The sequence below is a fragment of the Lampetra planeri genome, chromosome 1 (genome assembly GCF_965212315.1).
Source record: "Lampetra planeri chromosome 1, kcLamPlan1.2.h2, whole genome shotgun sequence".
Lineage (NCBI taxonomy): Eukaryota > Metazoa > Chordata > Hyperoartia > Petromyzontiformes > Petromyzontidae > Lampetra > Lampetra planeri.
This window is the reverse complement of record NC_136107.1, coordinates 40,359,973-40,387,951: the sequence shown is the minus strand read 5'-3', so window position 1 is coordinate 40,387,951 and position 27,979 is coordinate 40,359,973. Positions and strand designations below refer to the sequence as shown.

The following is a 27,979-nucleotide window of genomic DNA, read 5'->3' as shown; positions in this document are numbered from 1 at the left end:
AAATACTGTATAGGCATAATTAGTTTAATTTTGAAAATACCGACAGGAACTTTGAACATTAGGGAAACATTTGTACAGAGGATTATTCTTAAAAGCATGACGCTTTAGTCTGTAAACACGACCTGCCACTTACTTTACAATAGCCTATTATGTGTCTATATTATATGATCTTGTGATGTACAATAATGCTGTGCAAAGACATAGCTAGACGGGGGCGTGGGGGATATATCTTCTATCGGCTAGGGCAGTAGGCCATGGGAAAGGGCAGGTCATATTTTCCGTGTTGTTCCTCCACGGCAGCCTTGTGCACATCTAGGTACCAGTCCACCTTTTCCCTGTTGCAGAAAGAGAGAGGAGAGAGCGATATATACATTAAACAGACATCTCCCCATTGCCTTAACAGACTGTTTGGGGCAAGTGCTGTCAGCGAGTTGCACCTATGAAGGCTGGCACGGCACACGAGGGGGTGGGTGGCCAGCTCCATGCCCGCTACACCCAGGGGAGGCCCAGGACCGGTTCAGAGAATCGTCGCCGATGTTGGCCGTGAGCGGGAATCGAAAACTCGAGGGTCGTGCAAAGTTTTCACAACAAGGGGGCGATGTCACGATTCTAAATTGTAAACTAATTTCTTTACAACTGCTTTTTGTGCTTAGTTTGTTGTCCTTCCCCAACACCTCTGATTAGCGTGGTTGGCTAAGTACGGTGCGAAAGAAGTTCAACATACATACGATGTTGCTATAATGTAATCCCTATTGAGTAATTTGCAGGCATTTTTTCAGCATTGGGATGTTTGTCCAATGCCAGTAATATTGTTTTCTTAGCTATGGGATGAGATAACTGGAGAACCTGGTGGAAGCCCACATAGAACAGGGGGACAAACATACAAACACCACACAGAAAGGTTTCCGAATCGTAAATTGACCCACAGGCCTTTTTTCTGTGAGGCACGTGTTAGCACTCTGCCACCCTGCCAGTCAAACATCCTACAATCGGACGTTTCCCTAAGAGGGGAAACAGCAATTAGCATGGCTTGTAGGGTGAACAGCTTTCATGCTTCATGCTGTGTAACTTTATACACATTTACACTTCGACCACTCCATATCGGGGTACAACCGCTCCTCAAGACACTGGCACGCAGGGACGGGCACCGAGGTCAAGTATACGTTGTGACGCAACAGCAGCACGGGTGAGCTGTATAGCTCAGTGATGGCAGCAGCAGGATGTGCAGACTGCACGCAGCAGTGGGCAGCTTGAGATTATCAACTATTAAAACCGAGTAGCAGTGGGCAGAAATTTGCAGCACATAGTAATGAGCACAGCAGGAGGCAGCAAAAACGGCAATAGGCAGCACGCAGCGACGGGACAGCAGTAGTCGGCGAGTGTCAGTGGGCAGCACACAGCAGTGAACAGCGAGTGTCAGTGGGCAGCTAGCAGCACGAAGCAGTGAGCAGCACGAAGCAGTGGACAGTACGCAGCAGGCGAGGGAGTACCCCCAGAATGGTAGCGCACCACCACCTCCATATGTATAAAATATCCCCCCCCCCCCGCGTACTGCTGCCCTAGCAAGCGATGACATCACCTGGAGGTCAAACGGCCACGTGGCCAATGCCACCGCCGCACATCATCGCTCAACTCATCTAAACAATTCGTATTTCACCAGGTAAGGCCCACCGAGCTATACAGCTCATTTTCAGAAGCGACCTGGTTATTACATGATAGCTCAACGAAGTGGCTTGTCATGAGCTCCAACCCACCGTGCGATCCTCTTCCTCATTACCTTGAGAATAAACAATTTTTCTTACCATTTTATTTAGCAGGTATAAAGCCCACTTAGCCATTAGCTCTTTTTCAGACGTGACCTGGCCACGAATGGCAGCTCAATAAAGTGGCTTATCGCATGGAAATATATAGCAGCAGCCAAATAATCTGAACGTGCGTCGGTTCTAAATGTGGAGGGAAAAACCGGAGGATCTGGAGAAAAATCCACATGACCAGAGGGAGAGAGACACCGCAAACTCCAAATATACAACAGGCGTCAGGATCGGGATCAAACCCATGACCACCTGCATACCCGGTGTGGGCGATAACATCTCACTAATGTGGCGTCCTCCTTTAGACTCCACATGGGCCCCAACCAGCCTGCGCTCCACCCCCTTATTACCTTCAGAAGAAACCTTCCACGCTTATCTGTCTGTCTTCCAAGAGGTTAAGAAGCGACCAATTGTAAATAATTGATTTTGAATGAGTAATAAAAATAAATCCTACCTGCCTCGGGAAGAAGACCCTTCAGTTGAACAATTTCTTTAATTTACTAAAAAATCCCTCCTCCGGCTGCTGCTGCTGCTGCTCAGATTGCGAGCGAGTGTCCGAGGCGTGGCTGGCCTTACTCCTCTCTGCAGGGGACAGGCACACGCGGCGGCGGCGTAATCCCACACGGAACCGTCAGCAGCCACGCGTCTCGTCGCCCAACGGGAGCCGCCACAGGGACGCCAACGTGCCCGCGTGACGATTCGTGGCACTGCCGGGTTTCCTTTTAAAGTAGCAAATTCAACTTGGGCGATTTTCGCTTTAGAAAAACGAGTTTATTATTATTATATATGTAACCCGGCCACCTTCAGGACGATGCTTCACGCTGCAGCGACCTCGGTGCGATCACAGTATCGCCCCGATTTACGTCTCTTCCACTTTCATGTCGTTTTTGCAAAAGACAATGTCGCTTTATTGTTAACACCGCAACCCGATGATTTGTGTCGTCTCGACCCCACACACTCACGTCGCGACCAACAGCATCATCGTCCGTCTTTTATTGTTACCCGTCGCCTCTCAGCCTCTTTCGCCTCCACCACCTCCGACCCCGTAATCCCCGCTTTGAATTCTGCCGTTTCGATATCCGTCGTCATCGCCGCACCTTTCAGGAACGCATCCCCCACCTCACCCCCCTCCGAAGTAAACCGGCGTGCCACAAAAATCTGCTTGCTTTCGCGAATCGTGGCGTGCGATGCAAAAGCGATGGAGAGCAAGAGAATGATCGTGCGGCACCTGTGCTCGTGCTGGTGATGCCCGCCACCGTCCCCTCCACGTCACTCTCCTCCTCTGCGTACTCCAGCAGCAGCGCTTTCTGGCGCTCCGACAAGCGTCTGGCCCCCGGCAAAGGCAACGCGCATCAGCAACGCACCACGTGTCCTCGCAACGCACCGCGTATCCTCGCAACGCACCGCATGTCCTCGCAACGCACCGCGTGTCCTCGCAACGCACCACGTATCCTCGCAACGCACCGCGTGTCCTCGCAACGCACCACGTGTCCTCGCAACGCACCGCGTGTCCTTGCAACGCATCGCGTGTCCTCGCAACGCACCACGTATCCTCGCAACGCACCACGTATCCTCGCAATGCACCGCGTGTCCTCGCAACGCACCGCGTGTCCTCGCAACGCACCGCGTGTCCTCGCAACGCACCGCGTGTCCTCGCAACGCACCGCGTGTCCTCGCAACGCACCGCGTGTCCTCGCAACGCACCACGTGTCCTCGCAACGCACCGCGTATCCTCGCAACGCACCGCGTATCCTCGCAACGCACCGCGTGTCCTCGCAACGCACCGCGTGTCCTCGCAACGCACCACGTGTCCTCGCAACGCACCGCACCTTCTTTATTTGTTATTAGAAACTAAACTATTTTTTATTTTACCGGGTTAGGCCCCACTGAGCTGTGTAGCTCTGCCTATCAAATGATGGCTCAATGACGCGGCTTGTCACGTGGAAATTTCCAGTAGCAGCCAAATACTCTAAACGCGCATTGATTCTAAATGTGGAGGGAAAAACTGGAGAAAAATCCACACAACTAGGCGGAGAGAGACACGCAAACTCCAAAAATACAGTAGTCAGGGTCGAGATCGAACCCACGACATCCTGCAGGAAACGTATTTCTACGCCGCAGCAGATGTACCACTGCGGCACCCTGCCGCCCACGTCATGCAGCGCTACCCCAGCAGACTGTGGCTGGTGCGCCCATCCAGTCTCACATCTTTCCCCTTCCAAGACGTCTGCAAGATGCATGGTGGGGGTCCCGTTCACCGCTGAAACGCACAAGCGGTAAGCGTGAATTTTATTTAGAGAGGCGTAGCGCCGCTGGTTTTCAAGACATCGTACTCGCCGCGGAGAACTGTAGCGACATAACCGCCACACTCTGATACCTGGCGTGCTACGTACTGGACACGTACGTACGTGCGGACACTGCTGGGGAGCGGACTCACTTGGGGATGCGGATCTTGACGTTGATGTAGTGATCGCCGTAGCCGTAGCTGTTCACGCGGTTGATTCCCTTGCCAGACATGCGTATCCGGTGGTCCGGCTGGACCCCACTTGGTATCTAAGCAACGCAGAGAGGGCTTTACAATCAACAACCTAGCCAACCCCTAGCTAGACCCCTCCTTCCCCAACTCACACTGACCAGTGCGGTGAAGTATGATCAAACAATATCCATGAGGCGGCTTTATTTCAGCAGAGGGTTGTACACTCGCTACCAAAAATGCTCGTCGTAAAGAAAAGGGCTCAACCCTTTGCAGCAACAACACAGGGAGTGTTGAGATGTTCAAACACCAAATTGACAACTATTGCAAAGCATCAGGTCTGCATTAACCACACATCATGCTTGTAGTAAAACATGCAAACAAACGTGCATTGATAATAATGTACGCATTGCCCTCGAAACGGCCTACACCAGAGACAGCCTCCGCTACTGTCTCGCCACCAGTGGCTGCTATACATTCTACATAAGCCACTTCACAGGGCTATCATTTGCGGCCAAATCACTTCTGAAAAGAGAAACAGTTCAGTGGAACCTTACCTGGTAAAATACAAAACAGTTTAGTTTTCGAATGTGCGGACCCATTTTCAACCTCCAAACATTTTGCGGACCACTACACGCTACTACTAGTTATTTTAAATTGTACATTTCCTTTGTGAGGATGATGTCTTTTTTATTTTCCGCGGACACACCCTCCGTAGTAGCCTCACGGACCACCAGGGGGGTCCTCTGTTTAGAGACGTTATTGTTAGGAGAGCGCCGTCGCTGTGAGTGGTGGCGTGCGCGGCTCACTGTGATGGTGAAGGAGTCGTAGAGGCCCTGTACACGCGCCGTGCCGCCCAGCAGCGCCTGCGCCACGGAGATGTGGAGGTCCGAGTGAACGTCCGCCCCCTCGCGGCGGAACGTGGCGCTCTTCTGCACCTGCGGGGTTGAGTTGGAGCATGCCCCGACGGTCAGGCAGGGCAATGCAAAGGACGGAGAGATCCCCCTCAACGTGTAGCCTCAACGGACTGTTGGGGCGAGCGCTGTTGGCAAGTAGCGGCGCTTGTCAAGGCCGGCACTGTGGCGCGCGAGGGGGGTGGGGTGGTAAAATAAAAATAGTTTTAGTTCAGTACGTCGTGTTGGAGGTGCGAAGGCGATGTACCCTGAACGTGATGAAGATTTCCTTCTTCCCCACAGGCATGCGAACCGTTTGTCCGTCTTCCACTCCTGAGCACACCGCACATCAACGTCTTTTATCGTTTGAATGTATGTATGTAGAACTTCTTCCGCACAGTTCGTAGCCAACCATGCTTATCAGAGGTGCCGGGGAAGGCAAATAAACTAAACATAAACATCGCCGGTGTGGTGCACTGCACGGCGGTGTGTGGTCATCGGACGCGGCTCGGTACCGGCGGGCACGGGCACCACCACCGTCTTCTTCTGCTTGGTCTCCCCGGAGCCGTGGCACAGTGTGCACGGGTTCGTCATGATGGTGCCCTTGCCGGAGCACCGGCGGCACGTGGACCTCATCACAAAGGGCCCCGTGTTTATCGTTTCCTGCAACACACGCGCCAGGCCGGCATGGGTGCACAAGCCTCTGGTGGTGGTTACCCACACAATTGTAAACCCTCCGTTCCAAGATCAACATGTCATCACTGCCAACGTTATTGCCACCGCCACAATTTATTGCCAACGTTGGTACCATCCGCGGGATCCTGCAGACGCTGCACTGTCGACACGCGACCTCCAACGTATGCCCTGACAGACTCCCAACACCATCTGGCTTTAGACTCACAGAGACCTATAGACTCACACAGAGACCTATAGACTCACACTGAGACCTATAGACTCACAGAGACCTATAGACTCACACAGAGACCTATAGACTCACACTGAGACCTATAACTAGCACAGAGACCTACAGACTGACAGAGACCGATAGACTCACACAGAGACCTAGACTCACAGAGATCCAGAGACTCGCAAAGAGATCTCTACTCACACAGAGACCCACAAACATGCACAGAGACCTATAGACTCACACAGGAAACCCATAGACCCATAGATATGCTCTAACAGTATCCCACTATCTTCCCTTTGGTTTCCAGCCTCATGGTGACCACTAGAATGCCTACCAACACACACCCTTCCATTACAAGCAATAAGATACACCCAAAAGTGAAACTTATCTCTACAAATGTAAAATTAAGAGTATTTGTTAACTTACAAAAATAAGGTGGGACATTTGCCCAAGCAACTAAATGTAGGATAATACACGTGTCTGCAACAGAGGTTATTTCTAGATGTTATCTGTCGTGGAACACTCTGCCGAGGAGAACTATATAACACCGCATGGACAGGTCCACTTTGACCAACTACAATAACTCCTTCCAACAAATATATCTGGCAGACATGAACTCAAAGACTCCAAACTTCACCACAACCCCATTCAAAACATGCTCAGCATCACCGGTTCTGCGAGCCTCACCCACTTAACTGACACATTCACCCGGTCGGCAATGTACGTATGTTGCATATATATTGAACTTCTTTCGCACCGTATGTAGCCAAGCGTGCTGATTGGGAGGCGAGTGGCGGTGTTGGCGAGTGGCGGTGTTGGCGAGCTATCATGCGATGGCTAGGTCTTTCAGTGGGCCTTCCCTGGTAAAATAAAAAATAGTTTCGTTTATAAAATAAATGAAGAGTTTAGAGTGGTGCCCGTTCTCACCATGCCCGTGCCGTTGCAGTAGTGACACCGCTGGAGTTTGGTGCCCGGCTCATTGCCGCGCCCTTCACAGCGCTGACACGTGTCGTTAATAAACAGAGAAATCTCCTTGTTCACTCCCTTGGCCGCCTGTGTGAAGGTCAGCTCCATGAAGAACTGAGTGGAGAGATAAAGTAGACGTGCGCATTAGGTCTCTTGTGCGCGCACACACACACATTAAAGTGAAACACATACATCTATTCAAGTTCTTTTGCACCGTACGTAGCCCATCGTGCTAATCAGAGGTGCGGGGGAAGGACAGCAAACCAAGCACAACAATAAATGAGTTTTCAATTTAGATTTAAAAGTGTTATAGCTCCAGTGCCTTCCTAATATTGGAAGAGCATTCCAGACGGTCACAGAATGGCATCTGAAAGCACGCGCGAATTGGGACCACCATCTTTGTTCGACGGCCAGCCAAAAGCCGCTGCTGCAAGGATGAGCGTCGTTCGCGTGAAGATGGTTTATAGCTCCTCAATGAGATCAGCAGCAAGGTATCGCGTTTTCATTTGCGGCACGAGCGCTTTGTGTGCTCGTGTGACGAGCGCGACGGTGCCGCTCGTGCAACGTGCGCAGCGAGCCCACCTCCTGAGGCTGGTCAAACATGGAGGAGAAGTCCCCGAAGTTGGACCGCGAGAACTCCCCGAATATCTTGCGGAAGAGCTCCTCGGGGTCCACGGTGGAGCCCGCGCGCCAGTACTGCTGCCCGCCTGTGCCGGCTCCCGAGCCGAAACCGGCGTCGAAGCCGGCAGAGCCGTACGTGTCGTACTGCTTGCGCTTGGCGTCGTCGCTCAGCACCTGAGGCGGAGGAGGGGGCGGGGCACTCGGCGTCGGTGACACGCGTGGGCCAGAGAGGTACGCGCGGCTCGTCGCGGTCTCGTCTAATCGGAGCCGGCGCTCGCACGAGGTGACCACGGACTGCCTCGATGATGAGAAGCAGAGCAAGAGCTGTGTGTGTGTGTACGGTCCAGGCGAGACCTCCGCTGTACGTATAGTGCTCAGCTTGAATCTATATTTATAGAGCGCCTTCAATCAAGGTGCTTGATGACAGAGATTACAAAACGGTGACACGGAATGATGTAGATGGCAGGGGCATGCTACGGGGATTGAGGAATGAGTGACAGCGATAGCGAGGTACTCTGCTGGGATGCTCTACAACTGACTGGTGAGTACCTCTGTCAAGAGTATATTATTGATTGTGTTAAAGTTAAAACGTAGGATTCAGTTTCTTTCTTGAAAAATGTCACATACATGGAAAATGTTGTGAACCATAACTGTCAGATAACCGGCATATTTGATTAACCGGCAGCCTCCATTCCCCATGGATACCGGCCAACGGAGACTTTCCTGTCATTTTAAATCGATGAAGTGTTACGCGGGTGGGCCATAGCAACTTCACCAAGCTGAAGCTGCGAGTGAACGGTGGTTATCCAAGAGAAACTATCTTTTGCCATCGGAATGGAGAATTTCCAGCGTTCAGCCAATGTAGTAAACGGAGATATGCACCACCACATTGTTCATGTTGGCTGTGGAGACGCTGCGACTAATCTGACCGCGTAAATGCACACGACACGTTTTCCGCAGTCAATAATGGCATGCGCATATCTGGAGCGTTCACAGCCGCGTTGTTAGACACACGAGGCAGCACGTCAGAGAACGCCCGATAACGCTTCGTTAACGGACTAAAGAGACTTGCGAGTGACTTTCAGGTGAATCGCCGCAGCGGCCTCTAGTGGCATCACGGCCACAATGTCATCCCCTCTCACCTGCACTCGCAAAGCCATCACTCAGACCCGAGGCAGCCAAGGGGTATGATTATTCATCATCATCAATATATTTTGCACGGAAACTCCACCAAGTGCAGCAATAACAAATGGAGATTCCACCTCGTTCATGTAGCATGTGGGTGAGGACTGTTACCTCGTAGGCCTCGGCCAGTTCCGAAAACTTCTCCTTGGCCTTGGGATCTTCCTTATTCGTATCTGGGTGGTACTTCTTTGCGAGCTGTCAAACCACATGAAGCAAACACTCTTCAGGCGTGCATCAAAGATTAAAGGGCTCCGATAAACATAATTTTATTCAAGCGAACTCATTCATGCTAATTTGGATGGTAATCCATTCTAGACCAGGGACTTACAGATTGAGGATCTGTAAGTCTGCCCGAGAAACTCTACCCCCCCCACCCCGTGATGAATGATAAAAGTGGGCAAACACACTGGACTGGTTTCGACCGCCGTCACTGCAGCAGCAGCAGCAGACAAGCTTGTCAAGCAAAATGGGGCTAAATTGTCAAGAGGTCATACGAAAGATATTTAACATCTGCTTTTGGTATTCAGAAAAGTCAGCACAGGTCAAAGAGCACTTCTTCACAGACATTTAATAAGTAATTCCACAAATTTAATGACTTATTTTTTTTTATAGTAGTTTAATTATTGCTTTAATTGGTGATAATAAAATGACATATTACATATTTACTCCTTTTGTACAATTTTTGGTGATGATAAACATAACAAAAGGGTACACAGCCAATTGCTTTGGTCCTAGAAATCTTTGGAAGAGCAGTTTACTTTTGAACCTCATTTCACCACAGAAGAATCGAGAATGAGCCATTCTGTAAACACTAAGCAAGGTCAAGTCACGTGATCATATTTCGGATGTGTTTTGAAAGCATGGATCACACAGCGTTTAGCCGCAGTGGTGCAATCTACTTATTAATGGACCTTTAAACTCCAGGTACAACATGCACACACCAGTCGCGCGGCTTTTACCTTGCAGGCAGAGGGGTTGGCAGAGAAAGAAGTCGTGTTTTTTTTAATAAGATAAAAAAATGAATGGTAAAACAAAAGCCCGTCCCTGGAAATGTTTAGTGCTGGTATGACGTCAAGCTGCATTCTGGGAAATGTACGCAATGCCGCACCTGATAGTAAGCCTTCTTGATGTCCTTCTGTGCCACATCCTTTGCCACACCGAGGATCTGGTAGTAGTCCTTCTTCGCTGCCGACGCTGTGGCCGACGTGTGGAAGCCCCTGCCCGGCAGCAGCCTCGAGTGCCCATGCACTGCGGTTGGGGGGAGGGACAGACCGCGGTGAACGTGAGCGCACGCCACTCGGAGGGTGCACGGTCTGTGATGGATGCTCCTACGGCGAGAGCCGATTGGTCAAAGTCAAGGTCAACGTGTCATCACCGCCAAAGCCTTTGATGCCACACAACGCGATCACTTTTCGTGATTTGCCGGAGTTGTTGGGTCTACATGTCATTCCAAGTCTACTCTCTTTAGGACTTTCCCTTTCCTTTGGGTGCCCACTCCAGTTTTCATTTTAAGTATCCAGCCCTTCTACATTCTGCACACGTTCTACCCATTGCAACCTCCTTTGACCGATTATATATCATGTACAATGTCTTGCCATGTTTAATATGAATCTTTAAAGCTGCTTATGCTGTCCTCCACGAAATCACTAGCATCCACTGCGTGCACCTGCATGTAAATGCCATACGCTTATCTTCTAGTTGCTTTGCTGAAGACCAACATTCTGCAGACACGGTAACAAGGACATCAACTCCTGCCTCAGACTCCCATGTTTTAACGTTTGACATCTCTGCTCTTCCACAGTTGGGAGTATGTCGATGATGATAATGAAACAGCAGGGACCAACTTTAGGTGCCGAGGCTAAAACACGAGGGGTTTTCACGTGAGCTCGCCTGCAACGAGACACGGACGCCAGTGGTGGGGGATTGCTCCGAGGCAGGCGTCTGTAGAGAGTGAGAACGTGGTAGCCTGGAACGGCGGCACGTCTAGATCGGGATGTGCATCACAGAGGAAGGTTTGAGAATTAAATAGAGACCAGTTAAATAATTATTGATGATAATCAACAAGGGTGGATTGGGTTCATCACTACACAAATTAAGATATGGGTGTCAGAATAATCTGGAACCCTTACACGCGTTTAGTCATAGTTTGCATATTTGGGTAGGCATTTTGAACGCAAGTAATTTGGCATATACATTTTGAAAAGTTGATATACCACAACATATGAATTGTCACGGGTCAACGTCTTTATTTTCATGAACATTGGGCGGTGACCACCTCCTATTGTAGTGGAAACGCCAGTTTAACGCGATCTAACCCCAACACATTCCTGCGGAGGAAGCTGGTAGGAACGTTGGGTTGCTCGGTCAATGGCCAGGGTCAACGGCGGCGTGGTGTATTCCGCCAATATGGCCGACTGTGAGGGCGGGCACAAGCCGGCGTGAGTAGGTTAAACGTTGAGTTTTATAAGGGCACCACGGGGTGACCAGCCCCTCCGCACCCCCCAGCCAGCCCCATCCAGCCCCTCCCCACCCTCCCCTCTCTACCCAGCCCCACCCCTCCCATTTTTGGATTCACGACGGACGGACGGACACAATAATCCCCTGTGGGCTGGTGGAACCAGGTGGTTCCTACCAGTAAGAACCCCTCTAATGGAATGTGCAGCCACCACCACCACCATCACCACCACTCCAGCAGGTGGCGCGCGCGTGGATGACCCCAGACAGAGGAGGGCGGTGAACCAGAGGTGAACCAAGACTCACAACTGCGCTACATTCCGCATTGGGCAATTTAAACTAAAAACACAAAGACGACGAATGTGATGGACAAGGTGAGGGGGGGGGGTTATCCACGGGGAAAGCCCAGCCGCACGCCAATGCGCTTTGTTAGCACCCTAACCCGAGTCGGAGTGGACACGCGCGGGGCTCTGAACATCACCGGCAGCAGAGAAGCCATCGGCAATATGGGGCCTCACACGCAAGACCACACGGACATTCCCCTCACACCATCCCGTCTCTACAACGACACCACGACGACAGCCTCTACGGCGACACCGCCGCCTCCACAAACACCACGACGACGACAGCCCCCGCGGCGTCCCCTCACGCCGCGCACAGCCCGCGCGAGGCCTCTACGGGGGCCCTGGGCCCCTCAGCCACTCACCGCCCCGCGTGGCGAGTGGCGCCTCCGCCGCGTGTCCCGTGCACCACAGCGCGAGGCGGCGGCAGCCGCGCGGCAGCAGCGGCGGCGCGAGGAGCCCGCGGGGCGCCGCCTCCAACTCGGCGCCGCGAAGCAGCAGCGACAAACGTGACACCACCCTGAGCGCCGCCATGTTGCCGCACGCACGTGACTCCCCTCGCCCCCCCTCCCCTCGCCCCCCCTCCCCTCGCCCCCCCTCCCCTCGCCCCCCCCTCCCCCCCTCGCCCCCCCTCCCCTCGCCCTCCCCCCTCCCCTCGCCCCCCCTCGCCCCCCCTCCCTCCCCCCCTCCCCCCTCCCTCCCCCCCTCCCTCCCCCCCTCCCTCCCCCCCCTCCCTCCCCCCCTCCCTCCCCCCTCCCTCCCCCCTCCCTCCCCCCCTCCCTCCCCCCCTCCCCCAGCGACCGCGCCACACGTGACCGGGCGGGACCAAGTCGGAGATAGTAGTAGGGGGGAGTAGGAAGGGTCCATGTGCAATGTTATTGAGGGACGGAGCTTGCTGTTGTATTGCCGCCTTGCCCAAGCCTGGACATTGATGTACTGTACTTGTGCAGTTTTAACTTACATACTTTATCTATTTTACGTATTTATTGTCAGTGACTTGCTTTCTTTTCGTATACTTTGCACTCCGATCGTTGTTTTATAGTTTGTCTGAGCCACCGCTTACTGGACATCTGTAATAACTCATTGTATTGATCCGGGATTAATAAATAAATTGCCTGGCTCTGCGGCGTCACGTGCCCGGCTTTTCTTGCACGCGGTCGCGTGGCACGCGGAACCGGAAGCGTCTCCCTCCCACCCCTCGCTCCCCCCGCGCCCCGCCCCGCCCCCCCTCCCCCACGCCCCGCCCCGCCCCCCCTCCCCCACGCCCCGCCCCCCCTCCCCCACGCCCCGCCCCCCCTCCCCCACGCCCCGCCCCCCCTCCCCCACGCCCCGCCCCCCCTCCCCCACGCCCCGCCCCCCCTCCCCCACGCCCCGCCCCCCCTCCCCCACGCCCCGCCCCCCCTCCCCCACGCCCCGCCCCCCCTCCCCCACGCCCCGCCCCCCCTCCCCCACGCCCCGCCCCTCTCCCCCCCGCGCCCCGACCCTCTCCCCCCCGCGCCCGCCCCTCCCTCCGCTCCCCGCCCCTGCCCCGCCCCTCGGCGCGCCCAGCACAGACGCTCAGCGCGCCGGGTCACGACGGTCAGACAGGGTCAGGTCAGGTCAAGTGGGGTCAGGTCAAGTGAAGTGAAGTGGGGTGAAGTGTCTGCAGGGATTGCGGTGAGCTGAGCGTCTCAAGGGGTTGGCGTTGCCTGCAGCTGCTGTTGCTGTCTCCACAGCGGTAACGCGTGTGGACTGTATGTGCAGTATGTATAGAGACTGTGTGTGTGTACTGTGTGTATACTGTGTGTATAGACTGTGTGTGTACTGTATGTATAGACTGTGTGTACTGTATGTATAGACTGTGTGTGTACTGTATGTGCAGTATATATATAAACTGTGTGTGTACCGTATGTATAAACTGTGTGTGTGCAGTCGTAGACTGTGTGTACAGTATATAGACTGTGTGTGTGTCCTGTATGTATAGACTGTGTGTGTACTGTGTGTGTACTGTGTGTGCAGTATATGGAGACTGTGCAGTCGTAGACTGTATACAGTATGTAGGTGTGTGTGTACAGTATTAGATGTGTGTGCACGGTGTGTGCACGGGGTGTGTATGGTGTGTGTACGGTGTGTGTGTGCGGTGTATACAGTGTGTGTGTGCAGTGTGTGTGTGTTCTATGGGGTAGCGGTAGTGTCGTGGTTTGCGCGCTGCGCCGCGAATCCGGCGATCCGAGTTCGATTCCCGCTCATGGCCACCAACACCAGTGACGATTATTTGAACCGGTCCGAGGTGTCCCCTAGGTCGACTCGGCCTCAAATGATGGTGCGGTGTGATTGCTCCTAGAGGGACAAAGGCGGCTGGGCGTGGTGCTGGCCACCCAACTCCCTCTTGTGCCGTTCTGGCCTTCGACTTACTTCCGGGTCGATAAACCGGGTACTACGTTGTGTTTCATAACAAAAGGAGCCACAACGCACAGCTCGTCAGCTCCGTATCAGTGCCGGCCTTACTCCAGATCAACTCAGACCTTGTTGGTCACCACGTGCCCCTTGTCATCATGTCTAACCTTCATCCTACAGAGGGAGACACGCAGAATGTTCCCCCCGTATTGAAACGGCTGTACGCCGTATGGACTTGAAAACTCAATTTCCCTGGACAAGAAAACGGCACCAAATCCCTGTGAGGTCTTCCTCTCTCTCTACCTGCTGCTGTTGTCCTTCCTACACGTGTCCAAACAGTGCCAGGTTCCTTCTCATGTTGTGTAGATCTGGTTGATAAGCGATGCTATTCGACGGTGTATTTTCAGTGAGAATCCTTTTCAAGAGCAGGACCCGACAACGCTGCGCATTCCATCATGAACCGATTCCAGGCGTCAAGATTCAGGAACACAACGGCGACCATCGCCCAGAGACAGGTGACGACGGCGCTGACGCACGATCCTGGCCAGAGGGGAACAGCGGCTTTGTCCCAACTCCAGAGACACGGCCACTCCTGTTCTATGACAAACTCTGATAGTGCAGTCTTGTACACCATTGGAACCTCATTTGCCAGTAACAGAATATGATAATTGGTTTTTTACCCTTTTATCTGGCAACAAAACTGACACCTTTTTTACAAGGAGTCATGTTTGCATAGACCACAATACCTGCAGTCGGAATGCAAACAAAAAAACATAACTCTGATAATGTATGCACTGTCCTTAAAGTTGATTGGTCCACACCCGAAACAGCTTTCCTTAGAGCCTAGTCTCACATGGTGTTGGACCAGATGACGCCAAAAGGCGTACATTATCAGAGTTATGTTTTTTGTTTGCATTCCGACCGCAGGTATTGTGGTCAAAGCAAACATGACTTCTTGTAAAAAAGGTGTCAGTTTTGTTGCCAGATAAAATGGTAAAAAAACAATTATCAGTGCTATCTTGATTTGAAGTTTTCGTGACTGCAGGAATCCATACGCTTTGATTCTTCCGGTAAAGTCACGTAGGTAGAAAAATAATAGATCACGACGTTTCGATCGCAACACAAGCAATCGTCATCACCTGATGACGTTTGCTAGTGCTGTTTGTGTGGCGGCCATCTGACGTTTTGGACCTTTGGGCCTATGCTCAGCAATTATACGGCCCCAAAAGGGTCTTCTGTTGTCCGCAAATTAGCTTGCCCACAGAGACTCAGGCCCCAGGACTATATCACATGGGAGGGAGGAGTTCTCCAGTACATATGGTCACTCGTGAAACTGCCTTTCATAGACTCATTCGGATAATATGAGAAAACTGATCATACGCTGAGCGTCGCATAGCCGTTTAGCGATACGCATTCCTGTCCAAAGATAGTGTGAAAATCAACATCTTTACTTGGGGTCAGTTCATCGTTCAATTGGATTTGTCCCACATGTGTTCGAGTATGGTGCATATTGTCAGTGTTTATATAACCAACTTGTGAAAAGAAAAACCCAAAACGACACATTTTTGGCTGTTCTGCCTGCCCATGCATGATGACGGCTGCTTGTGGATACGAATCTGTGCAGCCCAAGGGGCCTTCACACCCACTGCTGAGCCGGTTTGAATTGCATTGTGGTTTTGATTCCCGTCTGCACAGACAAGCACTGGGACAGTGCTAAACTCGGTTCGACTGAAACTAAACAAAAATTTGATTTTAGCAGCTAAGGCCCACTGAGCTTCTCTAGCTCTTTTTCAGAAGCGACCTGGCCACAAATGATAGCTGAACGAAGTGGCTTATGTGGACTTTTATAGCAGCCAAATACTATAAATGCACGTTGATTCTAAATGTGGAGGGAAAAACCGGAGGACCCAGAGAACAATCCATGTGACCACGAGGAGGAAAAATGCACACTCCAAATAGTCAGCAGGTGACCGGTTCAGGATCGAACTCACGCCTTGCTGTATATTAGGCGAGGTAGTTAACATCTCGCCACCGTGGCATGCCAAGCTGATGGTCCTAAGGTGATGGTGAAAATGTCACATTCACATGTTGTGGGCCACCCTCTTCAAAGGAGAACCACTGCACCTCCGATTAGCATGATTGGCTACGTACGGTGTGAAAGAAGTTCAACTGATTTTATCGACTGTGCTTTGAACGTGTAACTTTCCAGTTGCGAGTCATACGCTATAACAGCAGGCTCCGTCTAATTTCTGCAGGGAATTATCAGTGGAGGTGCCTGCGTTTCGGAAGACGCTGAAGAGACCTTGGAACCAGTGTGTGCCACTGTAAACATTTTAATCAGATCTCAGGATAACAGCATCCACACCCAAAATATAACGCATAACTCGCCTCACATCACCGTATCCACCCAGGTCACCCATGCAACCGTGGCAAATCTCACTGGGCTGCGACATTGAATAAATAAATATTGAAACAATTTTATACGTAGAAAAAAATATATACATTATAATTTATATTCTTTACATATATTTTTTATTTCCTTGACCTATTTTTTATCATTTGATCCACATGTATTATTATGGGCAATGTTAGCAAGATTAAGAGTGAAACTAGGCGCTAAGCAGGATGGCAGATGTGGTCATTGGCCTAAAATCGAAGGCTGCATATTATTTAAGAACCGGCCGCCGAAGACGTGGCGACACTGTGGAGAGATGTGCAATGCACTTTTCCCGTGACGTTGCAGCATTTGTCAAAAGTTATCTTGCGGTAGCAGTCGGGTAACATTTCGCAAGCCAAATATGATTCCGTCCCTGGCAGAGAGCAGGCAGTGATGCTGCACCATTGTCCACAGTGGCAATGCTACAGGCCCGTGTTGTATTGAGTGGGGAGCCTCCCCTAGGTCGACCCAGCCTCAAATGAGTACCTGGTGCGGTATGTATGTTGAACTTTTTTGTACTGTATGTAGCCAACCGTGCTAATCGGGGATGATCATGATGGTGGTGATGATGATTATGATCATGATGGAGGTAATGATCATGGAGGTGATGATGATGATGATGACGCTGTGATTTAGGACTGGCTGAGCGAGCTGCACGTGGACGCTGGGCTGTCCTCCGGGCGCCACATCCAGGCCAGCGTCTGCCTCCTCGCGTTCTCCTCCGGAGCGAGCGGTGAGCCAGGGGGGAGCCACTCACGAGTCGTGGTTGCGAGATTTGATCTCCCTCTCACCTGGTATGCAAGAGGTCTGGGGTTCGATCCCCACCCAGTGACACCTGTTGTATATTTGAGTTTTCTCCGGACCCTACAGTTCTTTCCCTCCACATTTAGAATCAACGTGCGTTTAGAGTATTTGGTTGCTATACATTTCCACGTGATAAGCCACTTCGTTAAGGTATCATTTGTGGCCAGGTCGCTTCTGATTTACCACGGTTGGCTATGTACGGTGCGAAAGAAGTTCAACGTACGTACAGTCTGAAAAAGAGCTAATAGCTCGGTGGGCTTTTTTTAGTCGAGCAAGTTTTTTATAAGTGCTTGGGAACAAAAAGATGTCATTCCAAAATTGAGCAGTGCTAAGGAAAAACAAAGCAGAAAAAGAAGTGAGACCTGCAGCGTGGTGAGCCTGCAGCGTGGTGAGCCTGCAGCGTGGTGAGCCTGCAGCGTGGTGAACTCACCGCGTGGTGAAGTCACCGCACGGTCTGCCGTGCCGTGACCCCTGCTGTCCTCCGTGTGCCGCAGGAGCTCTCGGGGTGCTGCCCCTAAGCCAATGGGGGCCCGTGAATGGAGGCGTGCCGACTCTGCACTGCCACTCCGGTACGATTCGGCGTGCGGTGTCAACAGTTGACTTATTTAGCGAATGCTTTTACACGTGACTGTCATACAGCTAGAGCTGCAGATACGCAAAATAAACACATAATGCGTGTTTGTCGATGTTATTTGTGAGTGGACGTCGGCGCACGTAGCCACAGAGCCATGTGACAGGTTTCGCAGTGGGGCGATTGAACACACCACTGCTGTCCCCTGCTCTGTTAATACGATAACGAAATGAGTGGCGTTACTTGAAATAAGGGTCAGGAGCTATGGTGGCAGGGTGGCACCATGCTAACGCTTCTGCCTCAAGGCAAGAAGGGCCAGGGTTTGATTCCGGACTCTGGCGCCTCTCTCTCTGTGGAGTTTGTTCTCTCCCCTGTTCTGCAATGGGTTTTCTCCGGGTTCTCTGGATTTCTTCCCATAGCTAAACAAACACAAAGCATACAATGCAATTGCCATGGGCCAACACTTCTCAATGCTAAAATAAATTACAGTAATCTTGATTAGAAGCTTTCGTGACTGCAGGAATTCATACTCTTTGGTTCTTTCGGTAAAGTCACGTAGGTAGGAAAATAAACCGAGAAGATGGATGCAAAATTTTGCAATCTTTGGAAGGACGTGATCAACCAGGTAAAGTGTTAACTGTTGTGTTAGCCGACTCCCCGAGTTGCATTACATTTCTACATTTTGTTAAGTTTGATATTTAAGCTTCCTTTTCATTTTTTCTCTCTCTCACCTAAGCCCTCTTTGAATTTCACCCCCACCCTCTCGCCCGTTACGGCCTCCCCTCCCTCTTCCCTCTCCGATGTATATAATGCCTCGTAAAAACGGAATGCTTCTCTCTTTCACCTGAAGACGATTGCTTGTTGTTGCGATTGAAACGTCATGATCTATTATTTATTTACCTATCTACGTGACTTTACTGAAAGAACCAATGAGTAGAAATGACAGTACTTGCAACTCACTCAATTGGGATTACACACAGCAGCAGCAACGTCACCCCTTAACTGCAAAATCTTGGCAGGACCCTCCAGTAAAAGTGAGGTTTTCCTGGGTAAACAAGCGCAACAATAAAAATAACTATAATGGCATTCTCATGCCTTAACGTTAATACAGTAGTCCTGAAATAAGGTCTTCATTGATAATTATCCAAATATCAAAATAAATAATAATTACGAAGACGGATCAGTAAACTCGGATGTGCATCCAAATGTGTGAATGCTGCATTGTTTATTGTTGCGAGGTGAGGCCATGTTGGGTACTGTGTACATCCATATTGAACGTCAACGTCCCACGCTCACCACGGTAACCTGTGTTCACTTTCTTCCTGCAGACATCATCACGGATTTTGGTTTCTCTCCGTTTGATGATTTGCTGCTGGGCACCTGCTCTGCTGACCACACGGTAGAGACTCCGTGGCTCGCCTTTGGGCCACAAAGGCTTCGTCAGCTGTGCCTCCTATTCAAGAGATTGGATTTTCTCTGTGGATTCAGTGAGAATGGCTAAGCCTTTGGGACTCGACATAATTTGGCCTCATAGTTTAGGGCAGTGTTCTTCATTCATTTTCAGAGGGGGGTCACTTCCGGCAATAACACATCATCAGTGTGAGGGCCGCCACACATTTCAAAACCATTGAGGGTTTGACAGCAGCACGAAGATGATGTGGGGGAGGGGGGGGTGTTCTCATTGTGTATTGTGGGGGGCCGCACATCATGCACTAAAGGCCACCAGGGGCCGCTAGTGGCCTGCGGTGGCCTTGCAATGTTGGGCACTGCTTTCTGGCAAGGACTGTTTCAATGATGCATCCTAGTAAGTGATTTAGATTCTTTGGGTCTTTCGGTAAAGTCAAATAGATAGGTTAAAAAAAAGAATTATAAAAAACGTATTTTGTTTGAACCTATCTACGTGACTTTACTGACTTGGTGAGGCAGGTATTCATGGGTAAGCAAGCGTAGTAATAATGATAACAAAAGTCGAATGCTACCTTCAAAATGAAACCCTTTCCATATAATTGAGCGAGTAAGATGCTAACTGTTTACTGCGTTACTAGTAAACTGAACTAAAACGAAACTTTTTATTTAGCAGGTAAGGCCCACTGAGTTATATAACTCTTTTTCAGAAGCGACCTGGCCACAAATGATATGTCAACAAAGCAGCTTATTTATATCAACCAAATACTCTAAATGTACGTTGATTCTTAAAAACGGAGGACCCGGAGAAAGATCCATGCGACCACGGGGAGAGAGAGCGAGAGACACGCAAACTCCTCCAAATAAACAACAGGCACCGTCAGGGTCGGGATCGAACCCACGACCTCCTGTATACCAGGCAGGATAGTTAACGTCTCCTAGCCACCGTGGCACCACGGTGCCCGTGCGGTGTGGACCCGGCGGTGGTGACAACCTCCACTGTTGGCGCTCGTGTCTGCAGGTGAGGCTGTGGCGGCTGCCCGAGGGCGGTGTGGACAACGCGGCGTCGCCCCCCTCGCTCGTCCTGCCCGCGGCCCAATCGAGCGTGGAGCTGCTGCGCTTCCACCCGGCGGCCGACGGCGTCCTGGGCAGCGCGAGCGGCGACGCCGTCACCGTGTGGGACGTGCTGCAGAAGGCGCCCTTGGCAGGTGGGGTCACGGTCGTTGAGCAGTGACATTCTCGGTAAGCGGAGCGCTCTTTACGACACGGCGCTGCAGCAGGTCATCATAGCCATTGTGCGAAACGTCGCTGGTTGTCTTATTTTTTACACGTTCCTTCGGAGTGGGCAGGTAGGAACTTGGTTGGACAGCGCATTCGTGCGATCCGTGTCATGCGGCGCAAGCTGCGTGGGGCGGCGCGTCACGTGGTGCTGGCTATGCACGACAGACAGACAGACAAATAATCCCTGGTGGGCAGTGTGGAACTGTTGTTCCTACCTGTATAAGGCAGTGTTTTTGACTCGTCTGTGTGAGTTTTTCTTTTTTTAACTGTGCTTGTGCATCGCTGCCAGCGCAGCATTAACCACCATAGAATGTAATTAATGTGTGAGAATCGAGCCATGTGCTGTATGTGTTATTTGTGGTATTGTTAAAGGACTTTAGTTAACCAGAAGGAAAGCAGTGTGTACATTAACCGTGGGTTTGCGCTGTGTGGTCGGTGTGCAGTTCTAGCAGATCATTCTGGCCAGGTCCAAGACTTCTCTTGGCAGCAGAGTGGGGTGCTGCTCACCTCCACCTGCAAGGTGATTGTGTGGAGCGCGGAGCCGGCGCACGCACGCCTCGCTGTGCCGCACGCTCACCTCGCTGTGCCGCATGCTCACCTCGCTGTGCCGCATGCTCACCTCGCTGTGCCGCACGCTCACCTCGCTGTGCCGCACGCTCACCTCGCTGTGCCGCACGCTCACCTCGCTGTGCCGCATGCTCACCTCGCTGTGCCGCATGCTCACCTCGCTGTGCCGCACGCTCACCTCGCTGTGCCGCACGCTCACCTCGCTGTGCCGCACGCTCACCTCGCTGTGCCGCACGCTCACCTCGCTGTGCCGCACGCTCACCTCGCTGTGCCGCACGCTCACCTCGCTGTGCCGCACGCTCACCTCGCTGTGCCGCACGCTCACCTCGCTGTGCCGCACGCTCACCTCGCTGTGCCGCACGCTCACCTCGCTGTGCCGCACGCTCACCTCGCTGTGCCGCACGCTCACCTCGCTGTGCCGCACGCTCACCTCGCTGTGCCGCACGCTCACCTCGCTGTGCCGCACGCTCACCTCGCTGTGCCGCACGCTCACCTCGCTGTGCCGCACGCTCACCTCGCTGTGCCGCACGCTCACCTCGCTGTGCCGCACGCTCACCTCGCTGTGCCGCACGCTCACCTCGCTGTGCCGCACGCTCACCTCGCTGTGCCGCACGCTCACCTCGCTGTGCCGCACGCTCACCTCGCTGTGCCGCACGCTCACCTCGCTGTGCCGCACGCTCACCTCGCTGTGCCGCACGCTCACCTCGCTGTGCCGCACGCTCACCTCGCTGTGCCGCATGCTCACCTCGCTGTGCCGCACGCTCACCTCGCTGTGCCGCACGCTCACCTCGCTGTGCCGCACGCTCACCTCGCTGTGCCGCACGCTCACCTCGCTGTGCCGCACGCTCACCTCGCTGTGCCGCACGCTCACCTCGCTGTGCCGCACGCTCACCTCGCTGTGCCGCATGCTCACCTCGCTGTGCCGCATGCTCACCTCGCTGTGCCGCATGCTCACCTCGCTGTGCCGCACGCTCACCTCGCTGTGCCGCACGCTCACCTCGCTGTGCCGCACGCTCACCTCGCTGTGCCGCACGCTCACCTCGCTGTGCCGCATGCTCACCTCGCTGTGCCGCATGCTCACCTCGCTGTGCCGCATGCTCACCTCGCTGTGCCGCATGCTCACCTCGCTGTGCCGCACGCTCACCTCGCTGTGCCGCATGCTCACCTCGCTGTGCCGCATGCTCACCTCGCTGTGCCGCATGCTCACCTCGCTGTGCCGCATGCTCACCTCGCTGTGCCGCATGCTCACCTCGCTGTGCCGCATGCTCACCTCGCTGTGCCGCATGCTCACCTCGCTGTGCCGCATGCTCACCCGAGCTTGTCGATATTCTGTGCGCACGGTTCATACGTTGAATCTAAAATTATCACCGCCGACGTGGTGGAGAATGCAAGTGACAAATAACAAATTAAATAAGCAGCAGCTCTGCATGTACATAAGCCGTACGAAAGAAGAAGAGCAGATCATAACCTCTGCTTCTCCTTATCTGCCGCTCCACTTAAAAAATAAAATATTTTTACACATCCCATCGTGCCTACGGCCTCTTGGGAATACATCTTACTACACAGCATTGGTTCATGGCAAAGTCTGGAACCGGTTTTGAACTCACCAGGCTCTCTTGAATTTAAGATTTAAAAGTTTCTTGAAAATTGTGATTTCATGAACAACCAGAATAAATATATATCTGGGAGGAAACTGAAGTCACTGCATTCAAAGCAGAGTGTGTTTACGCACGGTGCGTCTTCTGCTGAAAGGTGTTCTTCACGATCGAATCTGCGTGTGCAAGACCTGTCCACCTCCACAGTGAACCGTTGAGCAGCACTCGTGTTGTCCGTGTTGCCCGTGTGGTGAATGCAGGACAAAAAGCTGAGAGTGTTCGACCCCCGACTGCAGCTCTCAGCTGTGCAGGTAAGGTCCCCTCGCCACAGCCAACCAATCCAAGGTTGATCTCAAAAAGGTGGAAAATTGAAAGCAAAGCATCGATTGCGGCCCGTTACTCGGCAGTGTACGGCATGGTGTGCAGAGAAGCTCGCTATTTAACTACATTCCTTAGTTATTAAAAAATTGTATATATATTCGTTTGTAAAATTGTAGGAAAAACCCACAATGCTCTGCAAGCCCTTACATAGCACGTACCAATTATAGATATACATTTTCAAATGGCTGAAATTTCACTGTCAATTGCAGCGAAGGTAACCAATTCACTTGGCCACGACTAACCAACTCAAACACTGGGGATCGTCTCCCATGGCGTGTGGTGCCACGTAGGCCACTGTAATCTTCACATCAGGTGCTGCTCATTGAACGGCCTCTGGTCCCGCACAATAGGGGGCAGCACCATTCCACCTGCTTTGCTTATGAGAGTAGTGTTCGTCTAATGTGGGTACGTATGTTGAACTTTTCACCGTACGTAGTCAACCGTGCTCATCGAAGGTGCAGGGGAAGGACAACAAACGAAACAGAAAAATAAGTTCTAAAGAAATTCTTTTCAATCTAGATGATTAAAAGTGCAAAGCTCCAGTGGCTTCCCAATATCGGAAGGAAGAGCATTCCAGACTGCCGCAGAAGTGCATGAGAAAGCGGCTTTTGCGACCAATATTATTCATGTGCAAATTATGACAGTGTATTGAATCACGATGTCTCGTAAGCATATAGTTTGCAGATGAGCGTACACAGCACATCTGCATATCTTCTACGTGTGTTCGTCACTCATAAAATAATATTTAATCGCCTTGGATGCTTGCATGCTCTTATGAGTAGACGTACATGGATGTGTCTGTGTGTGTCCACAGGCTGTGAAAGGGCATGACAACGACAAGGATTCTCGTGTGCTGTGGCTTGGCAACCAAAACTTAATCGTGTCCACGGGATTTAGCCAGGTGAGTCCCGTTGGCAACAAAGACGGTGGTCACCTTTTGGATGCGCTTCTGCGACCGTCTGGAACGGTCTTCCTTCCATCCACTCCCTCACCCACTCATCCATCCACTCACCCACGCATCCATCTGCTCCCTCACCCACTCATCCATCCACTCACCCACTCATCCATCCGCTCCCTCACCCACTCATCCATCCACTCACCCACGCATCCATCTGCTCCCTCACCCACTCATCCACCCACTCACTCACCACACTGCAGGTCACAACACTTGCACTGTTCCACTTTATAAATCCCTCCCATCAATATTTCCCCTCAGCAACCTGATAACAACCTTGCTTAATTCGAGAAACGTATGAACTTTGATCGACTACACCAAGGATAGTGCTCTGTGTTGCTCGCCGCTTGGTGTTTTGGGCTTTTTGGCATGTGGTCAGCTTCTGTGTTAAAAAAAAAAAGGTGAATTGTGCACATACGCACATCTGTGTTGTGTGCACCTGGCCTGGCACAAGCACCGTGGTGATGTATGCATGTTCAACTTCTTTCGCGCGTACGTATGTAGAACTTCTTTCTCACCGTACGTAGCCAACCGTGCTAATCGGAGGCGAATGGCGGCTGCTGCTGCTGCTGTTGTGAGCAATGAACAGTGAGGATCGGCCGTCTGTGTGTCTGGTCAGGTGAGAGAGAGAGAAGTGAAGCTCTGGGACGTGCGGAGACTCACCGGCTCCGTGTGCACCGAGACGCTCAACTCGTCCTCAGGGTGAGGCTCCCACTCTGTCTGGCCCTGCGCGTTCATCGTCGGGACGCTCGCCCAATTCACGCACGGCACGTACATGCGTGCTTGCCTGCTGAACTTCTTTAACACCGTACGTAGCCAACCGTGCCAATCGGAGGTGTGGTGCAGCGCTTGCCAAGACCTGCCGTTGTATGTCAGAAGTTCGGACAATTTGGAAGTTTATAACAGATTACAGCCCGGAGAACTAAGAAGGGTGACTCGGCCAGGCAGACAACAATCGAAACACCCCCCATTTACAGATCCAGTAAAACAAACAAACTTAATAAGAGCAATGACGTTGTAAAATTACGTTCACTCTTAAACTGTCGTGATTTTCAGAGTCTGTTTAATGAAGGGAGAGATGGTAGGATCGAGATGCCAAGAGACGCAACTAGAATGGGGCTACAATCACTTTGGGGCGGTAGCGACATTGAATGCTTTCCATCCAAATTGTGTGGAAAGTCTCGTCAGTTATCAAAGCATCGATTCGTTCATTCAGATCCGCTCTTGCTTTCTCAAACAGGGGTGGCCAGGGTGGGGTGGTAGCTCCTGCCTCACAGAAAGAAAGCCCCTGGGTTCGATTCCCGACTCGGGCGCCTTTGTGTGCCCTGTCCGGCATCTCCGTGTCCCTCCCATAGCTGCTAAACAAACAAGAAAGGCAATCGCAGTGTTGCGGGTATTGGCCGAACATCCCAATGTTTGAAACGTTACCTGCAATTTACTCGGTTTGGGATCAAACACAGCAGCAGCATCGCTCCCGACTGCGAAAACTTGGTAGTACCCTCCTGAGAAATAATTTTGACTCGGTGACGCTTTTTAATTGGTAAATAATCATAAGTATAAAACAATTAAAAAATATATTGCATCATTAGACCTCCTTTGCCAGTACCAAAATATAATAATAGGGTGTGGACCAATCAGGTTCAAGGACAATGCATATATTATCAGTGTTTTTTGTTAGCATTTTGACCACAAGTATTGTGGTTAATGCACACATGATTCCTTGTAAAAAGGTTTCAGTTTTGTTGCCAGAAAAAAGGGGAAAAACCCTATTATATATTGCATGTTGCTAAAAGTGGATAATCTACCACACCAAGTAGGCCCCTTCATGCTGAAATAAGTGTGCTGCTGCAAGACCATTCCCAGTGACCGGGGGGTCAGCGACCTGCGGCTCTGAAGCCACACTCGGCGGCTCTTCAGGCGCGATCCTGCGACCCCGCGACCCCGCGACCCTGGCTATTAAGGAGCGCCACCGTCTCCGATTCACAACTGGCATTGCGGCTCTTGACATATTCAGTTGTTTTACCGAATTCGAAACAAAAAAGTCTCCTTGTTATTTTGGTTGCCGATCCCTGGCCAAGGGCTGTGTGAACAATTCTGGGCCATGCGTATTTTAGTTTTTGTTTGCGTTACTTGCCGTGTTTCCCGCTCGCGCGTGGCACGATGGTAATGGTGTGTTGCTCGTCACGTGCCTTCACGCGTTCCCGATGGGGCCACGCGATTGTGCTCGTGTCCCTGTTGTTGTCTGATCGTAGCACTCAATTGTTGTTGTTACAGAATCCTACTTCCGCTCTACGATGCCGATTCGGGACTGCTCTTTCTGGCTGGAAAGGTACCACGCCTTTGCGTTCTATAACGCGACGAGAAATTTGTACCAATTTAATTGTAAATTCTAGGGGACGTGAAATGAGTGGATTAATACAGAAGTATTTTGACGAATGCTCACACCCTTTCATGTATGGGGGTGAGTGGTTTAGTGAAACTATGCAACGAAACTATTTATTATATTACCATGTAAGGCCCATTGAGCTACACAGCTCTTTTCAGAAGCAACCTGGCCACGTGATGATAGCCCAACGAAGTGGCTTATCATATGGAAATTTATAGCAGCCAAATACTCTTAGAGAACCCAGAGAAAAAGCCACACAAACACGGAGAGAACGTGCAAACTCCAAATACGCATCAGGCATAATGAGGGTTTGGATCGAACCCACGACCTCCTCCATACCAGGATGAGGTAGCTAACACCTCGCCACGGTGGTGAGATGTTAAGTCGGTGCCACTACAGCCCCGAGTTCAGTGTCACCAGACTAAGGGTGACGTTCTCCAGCAGAGGGGCAGAACAAGACGTGGAGAGGAAGTCCGTATGTTGAACTGCTTTCGCACGGCACGTCGCCAACCGTGCTTATCGAGGTCGTAGTTCAGGCGGCACTCATATTCTCGGTTCTTTCGGCAAAGTCACGGAGATAGAAAACAAATCAAAATTAAAAGCAAAAAACCCACGACGTTTGGATCTCAAGACAAGTGGTCTTCTCCAGGTAGCCCCCCCCCCTCCCCCTTATTTCTCGCCACCTGAAGAAGACCGCTTGTGTTGCGATCGAAACGTCGTGGGTTTTTTGTTTTAATTTTTTTTTTCTATCTACGTGACTTTACCGAAAGAACCAAGAAGATGAATTCCTGCAGTCACGAAAGTTGTAAGTCTAAATTTAAGGTGGCACTGTTAGGTAATGGTCGCGATGTGAGTGGAGGATACCTCCTGTGAGGAGAGGTGGGAAATGGACAATGAGTGAGGAGAAAAATGGTGTACTTAATGCAATTTTAACTGATACAGTTTATTTATTTTTTGTGATTTTCTTACCTTCCCTATACTTTGCACTCCTATCGTGTTTCTGTATTGTTTGTTCTTGTAACCTTCTGACCTGCCCCTCCTGGGCATCTGTGAAAAATATCTTCATAGCTCATCGGATTTCTCCAGGATAAATAAAGATTCCGATTCACGTGTTCATCCACCACACTGCAGGTCACAACCCTCCTCTCTCTCTCTCGGCCTCTTCGCTTGCACTGCTCCACTTTCCAATTCCTTCCCATCGCCTCTTTTTGCAAAGCTCTTCTATAATAACCCTTACCGAGTTTAAGAAACACGTGGACTCGTATCTATTACAACTTAACAGTGCTGCTTGTGTGCTGGCTGCCTTGCATTTGGGGCTTGTGCTCAGCTGTTGTGTAAACAAAAGGACGTGTGGCTAATGGAGCGTGTGCTCTCCCTGTCTCTCTCTCTCTCACTCAGGGAGACAACGTCGTGTACTGCATGGAAGTGTCCGAGTCTCAGCCCACTCTCAGCCAAGGTACACAGCATGCGGCATGCGCAGCCGGTGGCAAGTTTGTTTAAGTTTGTTTGACCAGGCGAGAAACTCAAGAGACCCGGATAGCCTTAATTTGCATAAATGGTATACTTCTTAC

At 51.4% G+C, this 27,979-nt stretch overlaps 2 protein-coding genes across 7 annotated transcripts in view; one reads left to right on the top strand and one right to left on the bottom strand.

Moving 5' to 3' along the window:
* Nucleotides 1–3: 3 nt before the first annotated feature.
* DNAJA3 (DnaJ heat shock protein family (Hsp40) member A3) lies at nt 4–12,203 on the bottom strand. 6 transcript variants are annotated; one of them, XR_013586090.1, is made up of 12 exons: nt 12,017–12,203; nt 9,965–10,104; nt 8,968–9,051; nt 7,633–7,845; nt 7,012–7,164; nt 5,693–5,880; nt 5,446–5,510; nt 5,094–5,222; nt 4,249–4,364; nt 3,040–3,137; nt 2,266–2,393; nt 4–335 (listed from the first exon to the last, which is right to left on the bottom strand). XR_013586090.1 is itself a non-coding variant. In XM_078601142.1 (12 exons), exons 1-11 carry the CDS (start codon nt 12,183–12,185, stop codon nt 2,287–2,289), a joined length of 1,422 nt encoding a protein of 473 aa, XP_078457268.1. In that variant the 5' UTR covers nt 12,186–12,203; the 3' UTR covers nt 4–335; nt 2,266–2,286. The 6 variants fall into 6 exon arrangements, 4 of the variants coding, with proteins under 4 accessions (XP_078457268.1, XP_078457257.1, XP_078457287.1 ...); XR_013586089.1 differs by having other exon boundaries at nt 2,270–2,393; XM_078601142.1 differs by having other exon boundaries at nt 5,693–5,840.
* A 1,024-nt stretch (nt 12,204–13,227) lies between these two features.
* CORO7 (coronin 7) overlaps nt 13,228–27,979 on the top strand; it is a 31,685-nt gene continuing 16,933 nt past the window's right edge. Inside the window, exons 1-12 of the mRNA XM_078601105.1 lie at nt 13,228–13,368; nt 14,435–14,542; nt 17,101–17,197; nt 17,763–17,837; nt 19,168–19,238; nt 20,265–20,451; nt 20,968–21,044; nt 22,947–22,997; nt 23,882–23,968; nt 24,642–24,724; nt 26,297–26,351; nt 27,807–27,864. Coding sequence (XP_078457231.1) covers nt 14,483–14,542; nt 17,101–17,197; nt 17,763–17,837; nt 19,168–19,238; nt 20,265–20,451; nt 20,968–21,044; nt 22,947–22,997; nt 23,882–23,968; nt 24,642–24,724; nt 26,297–26,351; nt 27,807–27,864 — 901 coding nt within the window. The 5' untranslated portion in view covers nt 13,228–13,368; nt 14,435–14,482. The remainder of the gene's footprint in view (nt 13,369–14,434; nt 14,543–17,100; nt 17,198–17,762; nt 17,838–19,167; nt 19,239–20,264; nt 20,452–20,967; nt 21,045–22,946; nt 22,998–23,881; nt 23,969–24,641; nt 24,725–26,296; nt 26,352–27,806; nt 27,865–27,979) is intronic.

Coding starts and splice junctions, on each gene's coding strand:
- DNAJA3 (XM_078601142.1), bottom strand. CDS start 12,185: ATGGCGGCGCTCAGGGTGGTGTCACGTTTGTCGCTGCTGCTTCGCGGC. Junction 4,365..5,093: donor ACGACTCCTTCACCATCACA/GTGAGCCGCGCA, acceptor TGCGTTGCTTAG/ATACCAAGTGGGGTCCAGCC. Junction 2,394..3,039: donor CATCACCAGCACGAGCACAG/GTGCCGCACGAT, acceptor TGTCCCCTGCAG/AGAGGAGTAAGGCCAGCCAC.